This window comes from Ambystoma mexicanum, chromosome 14 (assembly GCF_040938575.1).
Source record: "Ambystoma mexicanum isolate Mex_15411 chromosome 14, UKY_AmexF1_1, whole genome shotgun sequence".
Lineage (NCBI taxonomy): Eukaryota > Metazoa > Chordata > Amphibia > Caudata > Ambystomatidae > Ambystoma > Ambystoma mexicanum.
The window spans coordinates 166,866,128-166,883,658 of record NC_090940.1 but is presented as its reverse complement, the minus strand read 5'-3'; the positions used below and the strand labels follow the sequence as shown (position 1 = coordinate 166,883,658).

Sequence of the window (17,531 nt, the reverse complement as noted above, 5' to 3'; positions counted from 1 at the left end):
ATCAATGTTTGCTCTCCATCAGAGCTCTTTGTGTCTCCTCATGAACAGTCTGTAAATACTCATCGTTTCGTATCGGTGGCTGGTATGGTTGTCTGATTGGGTACTGTGCTGCCCAGGGCTATCTGGTTATGGGCGCTTCGACTGGTACCGATCTCCTTATGTATATAGGGCAGAGACCTAGTGCGGCTCTCTGCTGATTCAGCTGCTCCTCGTATGTCACATACCTCGGGGGGTACCTTACTGGCACCTCGCATTGGGGGGCAGGGGTACAGGTCATATCTGCGACCTCCTCTACACATCTACATTAACTGCCAGTGACATCACAACCCAAGTTACATCCCAAAAAACCTAACATGGAAGGGAATTGGTTAATCAAGGAAAACTACATATATAAACCATATGGGTTAATCCGGTTACTGGATCGCCATATCTGGTGGCTCCTCCTAGGACCACCTCTAAATGTCAGGAATAGAAAGTTGCAGGTTGCCTTAAAGGTAATTGGCTCCCGCAACATAGTGTGCTTAATGTGAAAGGCAGTCAGGGATTGGGCGGAACAGGTCTTCTCAGCCTTGGGACCTTGGACAGCTAGCAGCCAAGTGAATCTCTACAAGATTGGGAGTGATCTTGAAGGTGCTGTGTGTTCTCAGCAAGTTGCCATCTCCGATCGCCAAAGCCCTTAGACAGAACCTTCAGCTTTGAATGTGTGTAATAGTTGTATCTGTCCACCTTTGGTTCAATGGGAACAGCTGTTCGCCCATCAACCTCGAATGAATAGGCTCTGCCCTGTGCTTTCAGGTCATGTGTGGAGGGACCTCAAACTGGAGCTCTTCTTCTTGTAATTATGAGCATGTTATGCTGCATCCCTTGCAGGTGCTTTATCGCCTTGGCTAACTGGAAACTTTCCATCTCCACGTGTCCTTGGCAGAGCTGTGTACAGTGTCTGCGCTGGAAGCCCTTCTGTGCTTCGACTGGATCAGTCTGTCAGCCTTCCCTCATTCATTCCAATGTACCTGTGGTTTCCATCTTTATCTTATGGCCGTCCATATTTGTCGCAATTAAGCATGAGCAAGCTTGGTATACGTAGTCTTAAGCGTCTTGCTGTTTCCGCTTAGCAAAGGATATGTGTGTATGTGTGTGTCAGTCCCCTATCTATGTGAGTCATAAGCATTTGTTTCATGTCTATCTGCAATAAACTATTGTGTTTGTTTAGCTTCGTGTACGGATGCCTATATGCTCCATGTCCAATGTATATATGTAATGGTGTCGGTGATGATGCTGATATCAGTGATGTCAATAATAGCATCATCAGCTTTTTTGAGGTTATAGCCAGTCAACTTGTTCGGTCGAAGACAACAGCATTTCCTCCATGTTCTCAATCGGGTATGGCTTAGATGGCTGTCTTAGTGAATAGCACTTCCGCCATCTGCAGTACATCGACAAAGGTGTGGAAGGGCCCAGGAGTGATCTGCATCTCTCATTTGTTTGTCTTTGGGCTGACAGTTGGGTGGGGGTCATGAGGGCCACACTTGGGCTTCCTTCTTCAATTACATCCCAGAACAGTATGTATCTACGTTCAGGGGGGTCACTTGAAGCATATGCCATGCATAAATCGGAAAACCAACAGGGGCTCAACCAAGGCCAACCTTTCTACCCTAGGATGTTGGGCTAGCATGCCCAGTCTGCAGAAATTCACTGATCTGTAAGCGTGTAGCAAAGCAATCTCATCCAAGAAATTAATTACAGGTGACTTAAGGGATCAAAGTGTCTTGGCAGAAACCAGCCAGCATAAATCTGCCAGGCGACGTCATGTGCTTTTCTATTCCTAGGGGTCCAGGATTTCCTTAAGAAGTTCCCAGTCATCTCCCTGTCTCCCGTAGTGGGCTATCTAAGCCTGAAAGTCCATACCATGAGATGAAGTTTCCCTCACAGGATCAGTGGAAGAACCCGGCACCCTGGGTTGGTTAACACCGGATGTATTAGTGGCAGAAGAACTGGTAACTCTGACCTCATCACCAGTTCTATTGAGTACCAGGCCTTGGTGGACCAGACGGAGCCCTTAGGAGCACTACCACTCCGTTTTTGCTAGTCTACATCAGTAGCCTTGGAATGAGGAAAAAAGGAGGGGAAACTTAATGTATACTGGGTCACTGAGACTGAAAATAATGCATCTGCGGCTATGATGTTTGTGGCTGCCTTCAGCTGAAAAACACTGGTAGTTGTCTAGTTAGATGGGAAGCAAAAGGATCTACTTTCATCGGGTACCAATGAGACCAGAGGGCCTGAAAGATCAGACGACAGATGTGCCAGTCGCTGGAACCCACCGATTTCCTCACACGACAACCCACCACTGTTTTGTATGTTCCTGGAAGAATGTTTGTCTGTATCATGATCTGAGGCCGAACGCAGAATTCCCAAAATATCTTGGCCAACTTAATTGTTACAATGTGTGGTCGACATACTGTCTGTATGAAGAACGATTTAGCAATGGAATCTGTGCTTTGAGAAACTGCAAGTTGTAAAGCAGCCTGTCACACGCGTGGGAGCCTTCAATTCTAAGTAGGAACTTTGGCCTTTAGTCAAGCTTTCTCCACGCCTGGCTCCTAAACCTATCTAGCTTGCATTACATTTTAGAGTAGAAGGGGTCCGGAAAAGGTACCAGTAACGTTGTTACCGGCACCTTAATTCCAGACCGGGTCACTCGAAATGAGGGCCATAGACTAGGTAAATCTAGATTTTATGAAACAACTACAGCAAAAGAAATTCTACTACGGTGCTGTTTTGGCACAGTAGAAAAGCCTAATAACATAACATAACTTGACGAATGGTGGCTGGTCTTGGAACTGCAAGACTTGGTAAAAAGGAGGAAGAACATGGTTAGAAGCTCAGCGGTAAGCTGCTATGATAACTCAGTGGGTTGAGTGCTTGCTGCTGCGATCTGTGTGTGATCTGCAGGTCGCAGGTTCGAATCTTGGCAAAGGCCAACTCAGCCTTTTAACCTTCTAAGGTCGATAAATGAGTGCCAACTTCAGGTGGGTGATATTGTATATAAAAATATTCCATGTAAAGCAGATTGGCAAAAGCGCTATATGAATAACATAATGTTATCATTAGAAACATTCTAAAACAGACTTGGCAGTCTTACTGTCTATGTTACCGTAGTCTGTCCTGAGGTCGCACTCCAGGTTATGTGAATCCTGCGCGCCTGTGAGCAGAGTTCTGCACTTGGTGTTGTCTCACTGATGTGCTCAATGTATGTGCCCACCCCATGCTAGGCCACTCCTGCACTCATTATTGTCACACATTTCTGCCCGCCACATGGTGATAGCCCTGTGCTCTGTGTTGTGTTGAGTTCACACTCTATGCTATGGCAGTTCTGCTCTCTTTATTGTTCCAGCCATTCACTCCATTATGGTGTCCCTGTCCTGTGCTCCATGTTATCCTGAGTTCGAATTCAATGTTACTTGAATTCTATCTTCTTTATGTGATCATTCTGCACTCCATGTTGTCTGCCTCTTGTGCTTCATGCTAGCCTGAGCCCATGCTCCCAGTTATCCGAATCCTGCACTCTTTATGGCCACCTTTCTGCATGCTGGGATGTCTGAGTCGTTCATTCCCTGGTGGCTCTCCCTCTACAGAGCATATATCCAAGTGGCACTCTGATGAAAAGGCCTGCTTACTTTTCAGATTCTGAATTAGACTCCTGCGCAAACCAGTTGACACCATCGGCGGAGAGACTGTGTCTGGTGGATGCTGGGTACTTCATCAATGCCAGTTACCCGCCCTTACTGAAGGCGCAGAGGAATGTGGACGTCATCCTGTCCTTCGATTACACCTTGGACACACCCCTGCAGGTAGGCCTGCTTCTCTTTCACACATCATCATTGCTTTTCCAAGATCTGGCCTTATTATTGGAAAGTGCTTTATTAAACATTGACATATGAATAATCATTATGTGTTCTTATATAGTGCTTCAGGCCAGATTCCTCTGGCTTTTAAGTACTGTAATAGCAGGTGTTATTATTTCCCCATAAATTCCCTTAAGTGCTAAGGGCGTTGTTAGAACACCTACCTGTGCGGGGTGACGGGGCCCTAGGGGGCGTCCTGGTTCCTGGCAGTTGTACCCACGTCTCAGGTTGTGGAGACGACGCACTGCTCTGAGCACATTTCCCCGGCGGAGTCTCTCTGTCCTGACCCGTGTAGGGCACGGGTGCCGTTCACGTAGCTGTTCGAGCGAGCTTGCGTTCCAAGCCTCGTTCGGGCGGCGGCACCCGTTCGCGCATGCGCATTGCAGCGCGGTTCAAGCCTCGGTTTCACACAGGACCGCTACTTAAGCGATCTGATTTTGTTTTTCACCGCGTCTCAACGCGGTTGGTTTCCTCCCGCTTCGCTTCCCTGTTCCTTGGGTTCTTGGGTCCTGGTCCTGGTCCTGGGCTGGGTCCTCTCCTGTTCCTCCTCTAGTCAGGGCTGCCTTACTGCTTCTTCTTCTCCCTTACCTGTTCTCCTGTGTTCCCTGGAACCTCCCCCCCTGGTTCCCCTTCCTGCTCCTTTTCGATTTGCCTGAGTTGCCCACCTCCTGCTTGGGTTCCTGTGGTCCTGGTCCGCTTCTCCGGCTTCTGTGGATCTCTGTTCTTCATCCTGCATTGGTACCTTGGACTCACTGCTTACCTGCACCGGTACCTTGGGCTTGCTGTTTACCTGCATTGGTACCTTGGACTTGCTGCTTCTCGCATTTAGGTACCTTGAGCATTCTGCTTACCTGTACTGGCTACCTTGAACTTTCACCACCCTGGATAGCTGCTTGGAATACTTTGCCAGTATTTGCCAGTAACATCTATGACCTTCCCTATCAGTGCTTGCACTGTTCTGGCGCCACGTTAATATTGGGAAGTGTCATTCGTGGCGTCAGGAGCTGGCCCCAGTTCAATCCTGTATTACAGGACGGGTCCGGGGTCGGTTCTTTGCGTCACTTTTCTTCATTTGCGGAAGACTTCACCAGCTACTTGTCTACCCCTACCACGACCTGGCTACCTCGGCACGCAAGACTCCTGGAGATACAGGTACGCCTCGTCCTCGGGACGCTCAACTTAACAGGCGTGTATGTTCGTCCTGAATTCCCATAAGGAATCATTGTAGGCTCCGCCCACCCCCAGCAATTGGTACTCAGTTTATCGGCGCTGCACTTGCAAAGTGGAGGCTGGACCAATACGAGAGCCGGCACGCAACTCGTGAGCTAGCTTTGAGCCCGTTGGCTGTGTGTGCTCTGTGGCTCACATGACCTCTTTATGATAAGTTGGATTCCATGGAACAGCTGAGGTCTGCAGGTTCTCGGTTCCCCTTTCAGCCTATACCACAGACACTTCAGCCTATACCACAGACACTTCAGCCTATACCACAGACACTTGTGGTTTTTGCATTGATGTCATCTCTTTCTAGAAGGCTCCCAGCCAGCATGGCGCACCTCTGAAAAATGAATAACCACACCCTTCAACGACTCTTACCACTGTGGTCCTCCTAGAGTTTTTCAAATCGCTATCACTCACCTATAGCACAAGCCTGGTGGAGCTTACGTGTCGCGTGAGAACCCCATTCTGACAGCAGACATCAGCTCATTCCTTTATCGCGGGGAAGGGCCCGGCAAGCTCTTACGTTCTACCATTTCCCCACTTTCCTAAAGCCCAATACCTATCCTAATAGTTTGCCACATTGCAGACCTTGCTCTGACTTCCATGTGTGCAAGAGGCCCTCAAAACAACGCACGTGCACAATTCTCCTTACTTGGGTCAGCCTTGCTGGCATATCCTGTTATTAAATATGTATACTGCACCCTTCACCACCACAGTGGTCTTAGAAGGCCTGAACTTTGCCCGAGTAGTGGGGCATTGTGAGCTCGCTGGGGTGACATCAGACCTTGCTCTGTAGACATAAAAGAATGGTTGGAAGAAGAGTTGATAGGAAAGGGGAATTATTCAGTGGACAAACAACTTAGTGGAGGGACAAGCTCGTGAAATGAAAAGGAGGGCAATGGTTGTATTAACTGGGATGTGTGTTGCTTAACTGGGACTAGTTATCGGTAGGCATGGGAGAAAGTTAAAGGAATGTGCAGCCAGGTCTACAATCAAGACTTATCGGTGATGACATTATCTAGACAAGACCATACCCGGTGCTAAATATGGTTGGTGTGTGTTCGCATGAGTTACTCGAGAATTGCTAAAGTGGGCCCTAGTAATGCCATGCGGCTGCCCGCAGTGCATAAAACAAGGTAAGCCTTTGAGAATGGACTCAGACGCCCAACCATTCTCCCCATCCGACATAAGAAACCAGCACCACCTCACAATCATCATAAAATGGAACCCAGACTAATAAGGAAACCTCATCCCAGTGGGTAGCAACATTACAGAACCTCTCGGTTTAGCTCAAAGAACTTAAATGACTCAGTCTAGCCATAAACTCCAATAACTGGACTCCATAAGAGCACCGAACCACACACTCCACTAACTAACCAGCTCCACTACCATCACAGTAAACACAAAACACAACACAAAGGCACAACTCCCACCACAGCCTCGGCAGAGCCTTTCTGAGCTTGTAGCATGGCCTGCTACATCTTTACGCCTCTCACATAACACTGTACTGCTCCGCAACAACGACTCTACTGGTTTCCCAGCACTGCCATCTAACACATCTTTGGTATTGTCCCGCCGGACCAAATACCAAGTGTTACTGCATCAAAAACTTCATCAAATCATACTGGCACTTAGGACTCAAGTGCTACCGGCCTGTACTCATCAACACTGCAGGTTGCGCATCTTCCTCATCCTCTGCACCACTCACCCCGGCCCGCTTTCCTTGCAGAACCGCTCATAACAAGGCCGCTAGAATGATAGATGGGCACAATGTAAGACCACTATACATTACATTAGACTTTACAGCGATCAGCCTTTGCCTATGAAACCACCCTCATGGAGATAATAGAATAGCTTCTCACACCCAGAGATCAAGGTATCTCATGCACCCCTTATTTGTCTGATCTTTTCTGGGTCTTTCAATAATGCCATTCATTACATCCATTGAAAAATCATTCTGGTGTTATATGTACGCAAATACCATTCTGAGAAAAACAAATTAATGATTTATCGAGTCTTGGTACTACTACACATCCAGATGAATGATGGAATGTCTCCGTAGCACTAGGTGGAAGGGGGCTCTTTCAGCAACCTCCATGAGGTTTGGTGTGTTGTGGTAGCTGAACGCCCACCTGCCTGAGTGGGTGTCACAAACTCTGAATATAACTCTAGTTAAGACTTTTAGACCTACTCAATGTGTACCTTCATTTGGACTGTGTTTTACCCAGTGCTACCCATGTTCAAGAATTTGAGACCTATACTCAATTCAGTCCTTAATTTGGACAGTGTTTTGCCTACCGCAACTCACTTTAAGAAGCAAGGACCTATACTCGATTCAGTCCTTAATTTGGGCGGGGCTTTGCCTATTGCAACTCACTTTAAGAAGTTAAGACCTATACTCAATTCAGTCCTTAATTTAGACAGTGTTTTGCCTACCGCAACTCACTTTAAGAAACAAGGACCTATACTCAATTCAGTCCTCAATTTGGGCGGGGCTTTGCCTAATGCAACTCACTTTAAGAAGTTAAGACCTATACTCAATTCACTCCTTAATTTGGACAGTGTGTTGCCTAACGCAACTCACTTTAAGAATTTGAGACCTATACTCAATTCAGTCCTTAATTTGGACAGTGTTTTGCCTAATGCAATTCACTTTAAGAAGTTAAGACCTATACTCAATTCAGTCCTTAATTTGGACAGCCTTTTGCCTAACACCACTCACTTTAAGAATTTAAGACCTTTACTCAATTCAGTCCTTAATTTGGACAGCGTTTTGCCTAACACCAATCACTTTAAGAAGTTAATACTTATACTCGATTCAGTCCTTAATTTGGATGGGGCTTTGCCTAATGCAACTCACTTTAAGAAGTTAAGACCTATACTCAATTCAGTCCTTAATTTGGACAGCCTTTTGCCTAACACCACTCACTTTAAGAATTTAAGACCTTTACTCAATTCAGTCCTTAATTTGGACAGCGTTTTGCCTAACACCAATCACTTTAAGAAGTGAATACTTATACTCAATTCAGTCCTTAATTTGGAAGGCCTTTTGCCTAACGAAACTCGCATTAAGAAGTTAAGACCTATACTCAATCCAGTCCTTAATTTGGACCGCGTTTTGCCTAACACCACTCAATTTAAGATGTTTAGGCCTACTCAATGCAGGCCTTGATTCGAACCCTGTTTTTCCTAACACCACTGACTCAAGAAGTTAAGCCCAACTCATCTGACCTGTGTTTTGCCTAACACCACTCAATTTAAGATATCAAGTCCTACTCAATGAGAAGTTAAGCCCTACTCATCTGAACTGTGTTTTCCTAACACCACTCAATTTAAGATATCAAGTCCTACTCAATGAGAAGTTAAGCCCTACTTAATGTAGGCCTCAATTTGGACCGTTTTTTGTCTTGCACTGTCTGCATTTTAATACAATATATGTGACGGTGCCAGGGGAGAAATATGGCACGTGGCATTTGCATTGGCCGCATGTTGCTTCAAATGTCTTCTGAACTTCCTGGCGTAGTCCACCAGCGGTCTCTGGCAGTAGGCATTTCCCTTTCCGCAAAGATCTCAACTCAGCACCTCCCACTAGCCTGTTATGGGCAGTAGTTTTTGAATGTGGCAACCCTGGCCTCCACGCAGTGGCACTGCCAGATAATAACTATGGCCAGTGCCAGGCAGAAACTACAGACCATTTTTGTAATATGGGCATAAAGGTTATAGAAATACAGGGAACCGTTCAGGTGGGTGGAGGAAAAAGAGACCAGAGCGGCAATGATAAGAGCCTAAGAACTCTGCTATAGAGTCACTTAAAGGCACAAACCAGTGAATGAAGCCACAAAACTGAGCATAGCATCATCAAGCTTAGGGACATTCTGGAACTCTAAGTCAGTGATTACTGATGACGCGGGTATGGGTGCAAAGAACTGAGTAAACCCTATGATATGATATGATTGGTTATTTATAACTCCCTTAATACCCAGAGGTTTCTAAACGCGGACCCAGGGATCGAACTTGTGTTGATCCGCGTCGTCTTGCTTCCAAGGCGAGCACGTTGCCCCTGAGCTCTCCTCCCGCAACAGTTGCAAGGAATGGATAGGGGAGTGGCAGTATGTGGGCAAGCACCAAAGTTGAGTGAAACTGGAAGGGTTTCATTTCATTGGACCCTTGTATCTGCTGTGCAGTCCTAGGAGGTGTCGTAACCTTCACAAGCAGAGGAATGTGGCAGGTACGTGGTGTTAGCGTACAACGATTTGAACACCGGCGCACTGGAATCTTGACCGATGGAGAAACCAGGTGATTTCTCACTGTCTAACGGTTCTGAAGGCCTGTAAGGCTCAGGTGCTATCAACATTCCCCAATTGTGTTGGGGAAATCAGCGCCCGGGGTAGACGCACCAGCCAACCAGGAGTCGAGGAACGTGGTCTTTACTATATGGTTGAGCTTGCTTTGCAAGCAGCCCACTTGCTTGTATACCACAGGCCATCCTACGTTTGCCCGTGCTCCAGCCCCCCACTCTGCCACCCAGCCATCACCACACTGTACATATTCTTCCCTCTGCGCCCTCCTGCCCCCACAAGCATCCATCTCCCCGGCACCGCCCACCACCAGATCTGCACTGTACTCACTTTCTTGTCCCTCACCGGTCCCCTTCACCATCACAGCTGCCAGGGATGTGGAAAATGGGCTCTGTTTTATTGTGCATGTCAGCCAAGTTTGTCATTCGCTGTTTAACAGAATTCCGCTCAAGAGACCCAATCAAAGTTGAATTCACTTTTAAAAAAAGCCATTAGCAGTATTATTAGCTAGATACACCTTGATGGATGCGGGGGGGGGAGGGGGGACTTTACTGGCTCATAACTGCCCAGTGCCCAATTTAAGAACCTCACTTTGTGCGGCCACTAACTTAGGGGCAAGAGCCATTACTAGCCAGTAAAGCCCCCACCTCAGGGTTTATTGCTGAAATAATATTAGCACATGGAAATCAGTATTGACCACCTCTCAGCCAATCAGAATGTTCAGAGTGCAGTCAATAACTACTGGTTGGCTAAATTCTGAACATTTTGACTTCAAAAGCAGACAGGGAAACAATAATGAAATGTCCAGGGAAAGATGTCTTTGAACAAGGCACTATCTCTCTAAAAGCTCCATTTGTTCACTGCAACAACCTATTGAACATAGCAACGAGAAAGCTGAAACATGGGAAAATGCTTTCACTTTCCTATAGTGAAACACAACCCGCAATGCATGCTCGTGTTAAACCTGTTTCAGTTTAGCCAAGTTTTCAATTGAAAGGCTTAACGTATGAATGCAAGCTTGCTATTCAAACATTACAAAATAAAATCGCATTTCATTTACTAACACCACTTATCGATTTACTTTCTCATTATTGAACTAAAATGTTTTACTTCAGCACCAAAGCTCCAAAGCATGAACTGCCACTACTAGAATGCGCTAATAGCTTTATTGGCCTTTGTAAGGGTCATTCTCTCTTAGGATAATTAACCTTCACCAATGTATAGCCACTTTGTTGCGGTTCATTATCCCACGATAATGACCCCTCCCTCCTCGTTCTATAAGGCTATGATAGTAATGCAGTAATAATACATTATTTGTATAGTGCTTGTTACTGCTGTTTCTGATAACAGGTGATAGTATAACCCAATTTAATTGTAATCACTTGTTATCATTTCTAAATGTGGAATTATTGCAGAGAAACCCTCTTCTGCACACTCTCAAAGACAAACTAGCCTTTAACAAGACTGGGAAACTGTCCAAGAGTGTTCACAGTGCTTTAGATGCAAATACAGAAGTGCAGGGATTCACTTTGCCAGAGTACCTGCTTAATGTTGAGAAGTGCTGGGGCTCCCCCATTACAAGTATTGGCTTTCTGCTGAGAACTGCCGGTGCTCCCCACATTACATGTATTGGCTTTCTGCTGAGAAGTGCCGGTGCTCCCCCATTACATGTATTGGCTTTCTGCTGAGAAGTGCCGGTGCTCGCCCATTACATGTATTGGCTTTCTGCTGAGAAGTGCTGGTGCTCCCCCATTACATGTATTGGCTTTCTGCTGAGAAGTGCTGGTGCTCCCCCATTACATGTATTGTCTTTCTGCTGAGAAGTGCCGGTGCTCCCCCTTTACATGTATTGGCTTTCTGCTGAGAAGTGCCGGTGCTCCCCCTTCACATGTATTGGCTTTCTGCTGAGAAGTGCTGGTGCTCCCCCATTACATGTATTGGCTTTCTGCTGAGAAGTGCCGGTGCTCCCCCATTACATTTATTGGCTTTCTGCTGAGAAGTGCCGGTGCTCCCCCATTACATGTATTGGCTTTCTGCTGAGAAGTGCCGGTGCTCCCCATTACATGTATTGGCTTTCTGCTGAGAAGTGGCGGTGCTCCCCCATTACATGTATTGACTTTCTGCTGAGAAGTGCTGGTGCTCCCCCATTACATATATTGGCTTTCTGCTGAGAAGTGCCGGTGCTCCCCCATTACATGTATTGGCTTTCTGCTGAGAAGTGCCGGTACTATGTCTTCCAAATAAAAGAAGTGCCTGTACTCACTTTCCCAGAGTACCTGCTTAATGTTGAGCAGTGCCGGTGTTCCTCCATTACCTGTATTGACTTTCTGCTGAGAAGTGCTGGTACTATGTCTTCCAAATAAAAGAAGGGCCGGCACTGAGGACCATGGGTATGTCAATGAGTCCCCCCACTTTTCTATTAGGACTTTACCCCTGCCTGGCAAGTACCTGCCCATTTAAAGCACTAGGTGGGTGGTTTTGAAAGTTGGGTAGGCCTCGTGCTGAGCCAGGCACGCGCCAGGTTCGCATGAGTTGTGCCTGGCGCAGCACCAGTCTCGGGGGCCTTTAATAGGGCCGCAGTGTTGGGAAATCTTGAATAATCTAAGATTCTTCTGAAATAAGGCTGCTCTTCATTTTAAGAGTTTTTTCTATGATGTATTTGGCTGTCTGGCCTGGTAACACATGTCTTGTGCGCTCTCATTCAATGCAATAGAGCTCCAAACAAACAGTTCAACATTTGCACTCTTTTCTGCACTTTGCTTTTTTTTTATTGAACACAATCTTTTCTTTGCTGGGAATAATCCATCCCCTTGCAGTTTGCTGTTTGCTTTTATAAACCGCTTGCCCAGCTATCCTGTAAGCAACGTGCTGTTGTGTACTCTGTGTGTGTGTATTGCATTAATAAATAATGTAATGCATAATGCATGAACTGTTTGAGCAATCCAGCAAGCGTAGCCGACAAACATAATTAAAAACTCCTTAAGTGCCAAGGACGAGTCTCCTCGTCCTATTTGCATAGAAATGTATAGAGCTCAGCATTTGAGGGGGTGGGGGGGGGTTAAGCTTAGTTGGATCACGTGTCATGTTGCTATGTTTCTTTCCCGCCAGGCTGTGGAGCAGACTTGCAAATACTGCATGGAGCAGGGAATTGCTTTCCCCAAAATTGTGCTGAATGAGGAAGAGAAGAAGAGCACGAGAGAATGCTACACGTTCGCGGATGTGGAGAACCCAAAGGCCCCCAGCGTGCTCCACTTCCCCATTGTGTGTGACACGTTTAAGGAGTTCAAGGCACCCGGTAAGTCAGCTCTCCAGCTCCCGTAGAATTCGCAATGGAAGAACAGCCAGTACTGGGCCGCAGAGTGCAAGCAGTTCGGTCTTGCTTCCAGGCCAGCATTATCCATTCCATTCGGGGGACGCTCGTGCAGTCCGGGTTTTAACTTTGCATTCAGTGACTTGCAGTCCTGGATTTATAATGGGGAAATCTAGGCATACACGTTCCAGAATGTAAAACCTAAAAGCCGGACTGGACTCATCTTCCGAATGGAATGGATAATTGTGGCATCTATGGTCTCATGGTAGTTGTGCAGAAAAGCTTCTCCTTCTCCCATCAGCTGGGTAACCGACTCAGTAAATTGCTCATCTGAAAGCTGAAAGTGTCGGAGGTCACACATGCCTTCATATGCGTTGCTTGGAAGAAACTACAGTCAACTACGCTCCCCCAAATGCCTGTGCCACAGATTGCTGCCCCATCAGTGCTTTGGTTCCACAGAAGCAGGGGGGTCCCCCACCTGTTAGTATATAGGATGGCACAGGCGGGCATAGGCTCTGCTAGTGGTGGAGGCAGCTATTGGTGCCGGAGGGGTGGTTGGCTTCTGAAGAAACACCGCCATTCTAAACGAATCAAGGTCAGTGGCGGCTGGTGAATATTTTAAGCGGAGGGGTATTAATGTTTGCCCCAAATCAACTCGAGCAACCAAGCATAGTGAGGGAGCACTAACTAATGTAGGGAACTCAGGAGGGTTCTCCTGGGGAACATTTTTAAAGTAATGGGTTGAATTGGTGCATTTTACAGCACAGCACTTGAGAGAAATGGAGTTTAGAGTCGGTTCTGCAGAGTAACACAAGGAAACAATCCAATAGATGCTAGATGGCCAACAGTGCACAGGAGCGTTTTGTAACATTTCCCTGATGCCTTTGCCCACAATATAGGCCAGTATTGCTACTGTACTGCACCGGCAGCTGGCGGAAAAAGAAGACTTGGGAGGCCTGGGGATCATAGCATGGTTGCCAAGAAGCATGAGGCCTAGAGCAAGAGCCACCATTCTGCCGCTTCTCAGCTCAGCGCCTCCAACACAATGCAGTTTACTTGCTACTGCGCGTGCCGCTCCAACTTGAGAGTAGTGGGAGGCACACAGGGACATCGAGGAGAAGCCCAGACGGGATCCCCCCTTTACTTCACCTAGAAAACGTCCCCCACACTTACAGAGTCTACCTGCATTTTGCCGCCAGACATGTAGTTTGTCATACATTTACTGCGTCATGCCTTTACCTCGTCTGCCTCTTCATATTGTGATGTGGAAATTGTGATTAAGGCTAGCTAAAGGTTAGGTTTGGAATCAAGAGGTTGCAGGGGGGTTGAATATGAGGTAAACAAAGGGGTTTAGGGGGTCTCCCCTGTAATGATGAAGTGACTGTATGGCGAAGTGAATGCAGGGGAAGTAAAGACGTACAGTCATGCAGGACAGCCCCCGCGTCTCTTCTTCCAGGGGGACTATAGGCTCCTGGTGTAGCTCATCCGAAAGCTGTCTTTGGGATTCCACAGGCAGCCATGAGAGCCTCTAGGCAGAACCTCTGCACAAAAACAGGTAACTGGTATTGCAAGTCACGAAAGGCAGATGTACAGTAGGGGCCTACGTCTCCAGCCATCAAAATGCTACATCCAGTCCATGTTTTCAGGATGTCCATCCCAAAGAATTACGCTTGAAAACAGGAAATGAAAATGGGAGTTATGTATTTCTATAGTCAGTGGTATTCCTGAAAACCTGTCCTGGATGGGGCTCTCTAAGACAATGCTTAGAGTCCTTGGTTACTCGATAGATGGAGTCGCGTGGATGGCTTAATGGAATGTGTGAGAGTGTACGAAGTGTGCGAGTGCTCTCTAAGACGCATGCATGGGTGATGTGGCTGCATAGTGCCACAGGGTAATGACGACGGGTGATGGAGAGGCCATTTTAGAGAGAACCAGGGCAACATGCAGCGTGGAGCAGGATTCCAGGAAGTCCGTTTCGAGAACGAGGCATAGCAGGAGGTAGTTCCAGACAGTGGGCAATGGATCTCTGACATGGATCCATTGCCAACAGTCTTTACCAATGCCAACATACACCCTGATTCACAGAGCGGCGCAAAGGGTGTTTTTCCGCACTGTGCATTAGGCCCATTTAGCGTGGTGCAAAGAGTTCTTTTTTAGTACAAAGTGACCTTTCACCCCTCTCTAAATCAGGGAGTTTGTTGACAGTGCAAAGTGACTTTGCACCAGTGCAAACACTTTGCACTGCCCAAAAAATTCCAGGAATTAGGCCCTAAGTTGCAAGTGTGCGCCACATAAATGGTCCCACTCACCATAGTTGGAACCATTTTGAAACAGGGAAACTCAAACCCCCAGTGTTTATTGCAAAATGAAAAGTAGGCACTGCGAGTCCATGGCATAGCTTTGTACAGTGAGGCTGACATGTCACACGCAGCCACCACTGGGCAGGCCTTCCATTCATTGGGCCTGCAGGGTCGGCAGTACCACTGAGAGACGAGCAGGAGTCAGTCTGTGCCGAAATGCAGCGCAGTTTAACAAATGCAAGCTTTCCAAGCACATGGGTCCCCAAAACAAATACTTGGCAAATTCTAGCCTAGTTTTATAAAAACCGTAAACACGTTTCTTCCTATTTTATAAAGCCAAAAGAAACGTTTAATTTGAAAAAAGGATTATGCAATAAAAAGGGATGCAAAATAAGCACTAAGTTGCTCTTTTTGAAACCAGAGCCCAGTCCTTTCCCTCTGGCCTGCCGTCCCTAAGATCTTTCAGAAATTGGAGACATCTCTCAGTACCTTGGATAAACTATTCTCGCCTACATCCTCTAGCACCCGCCCCCCTCAAATACTCATAATTCTACCCAACCTAATGACACTCATTTACCAAAAGATAAGAAGCTGTGCCGCCTCACATAACAGGGACTCTGTCAAAAGCAGAGTTGCACCATTGATCTCTGCAGCAGGAGCATTAACAGACTGAGATGCCTAATCAGAATGTTCACGGCTCCCTCCTTAGTGTTCCACAGGCAGAGAGCACTTTCAGTGCAGTGCATCAGTGGTGCTGGGTGCTCCTGGCATGGCACGCAGGCGCGTCTGCCACTCCACCTCTTTGCTATGACTGCCACTACTTCCTACCACCATCTTCTACAAGTGTAATCCGAATCTAGTAGCAATGGGTTAAGGCTGGCATGTCCGATTCGGTTAGGAGAAGCAATGGCACAGCAACTAGTGAACAGGAACACAATTGGGAGTCACTTTGAGGTTGGCTGTAAATTGGCGGTAAATCCACTTATTTTACAGACAAATCGTTTACCGTTACTGCCACTAAATCCTGTGGATTACCACAGGGTTACATGTGGTGGTATGGCAGTGTAAATACGCATTTTCTGAGCCCATAGTACTCCATAGGGATTTTTGATAGATTTACTGTGTAGGGTAATTCTGCGTGGTAAATCCACAGATTTTTGGCCTTAAATTGGAGGATTTACATCCAGAATGATGCTGATGGTAAATACTCTACTTCAAGGACAAACTCAGAATTCAGTGGTGCGGTAAAAACAGTGGTGATTACGTTACCGCCCAAAAAAGTGGCGGCAAAGGAGTAACTGCTACTTTTTACTGCACCGCCAAACACCGTCCTAGAATGCAAAATCAAAACCACAGTTAGACTAATGTCTCTCACATGAAATGAATAATGTTGGCGTGTATGCTCTACCTGCCTCACCCTAATCCGTTGGCCAGTACCAGAATACCCTGCCCTGTGCCTTCAAAAGGTTGACTTGCCTTCTCTTTTCTGCAGGTGTGAAGCGAAGTCCGAACGAGATGGAGGAAGGCGACGTCGACGTGAGAAGCTACTGGTCGCCATACTACACGACCAATTTCACCTACAGCGAGGGCGAGTACAGCAAGCTGCTGAAGCTGACCGAGTACAACCTACTCAACAGCAAAGACATGATCGTCAAGGCGCTCCGCGCAGCCGTGGAGGACCGGAAGTCGAGACGCAGCTAGGCGCGCAACCCTGGTGTCCAGCACCTCACCGGAGTCACTACACTAGGGTGCCCCGATTTCAAAAGTAAAAAACCGGGACACAGCAACTAACATAAAAGTAGGACTAACTCTTGAAAGTGGCTGTCGCGGCTGTGCACTTCAGTAGCGTTCGGAGGAGATGGGGGTTTAAGTGTTGCTGTTCAAATAAGCACATATTATAATTAATTTATCACAAACTAACACTGTCTTAAATTGTAAAATACATTCCTTCTGTGTGAGATTGTGCATTCCTGCCTGCCAGCCATGAAGACCTACTACAAAAAACCGGGACCACTGCAGTTTCCAATGGGAACATAATCTTGAGAAAGGGGGACAGAGCACCAAATACCGGGACAGTGCCTGCAAAACCGGGACGTCTGGCCACCCTACACTACGTGTTTGTATTGTCCAACATAAATTCAGCCCCAAGCACTGTTTTGGGTGCATTTATCTACAGTATTTTGGAAATGTGTTGATTGCTCTGCATTACGTCTTATGAAGGATTTTTTAATTTATTTCAATAAATAATGTAACTTTATTTTTTAATTAATAAAATGTGCAAGAACCTTTATTGCTTGAGTGTGTCAGCGTCAGGGCCTGATATCCACGGAGTGAGCTACACCCAACCGCCATGCCCCCCCGCCCTCTCCACCCCACCACAAGGAACGCCCTGCTGAGTGGTCAGCGGGAAAAAGGGGGACGGACCAAGAATCATGCACCAACCTCGCCACTGCAAAAGAAAAGAGACACAATTAGTATATGTAACAATATCAACATTTAA

At 46.8% G+C, this 17,531-nt stretch overlaps 1 protein-coding gene across 1 annotated transcript in view; it reads left to right on the top strand.

The window, feature by feature from the left end:
- Positions 1-17,319, top strand: part of PLA2G4D (phospholipase A2 group IVD) — a 184,471-nt gene extending 167,152 nt beyond the window's left edge. Inside the window, exons 19-21 of the mRNA XM_069638290.1 lie at positions 3,685-3,851; positions 12,530-12,716; positions 16,524-17,319. Coding sequence (XP_069494391.1) covers positions 3,685-3,851; positions 12,530-12,716; positions 16,524-16,732 — 563 coding nt within the window. The 3' untranslated portion in view covers positions 16,733-17,319. The remainder of the gene's footprint in view (positions 1-3,684; positions 3,852-12,529; positions 12,717-16,523) is intronic.
- The last annotated feature ends 212 nt before the right edge of the window (positions 17,320-17,531 follow it).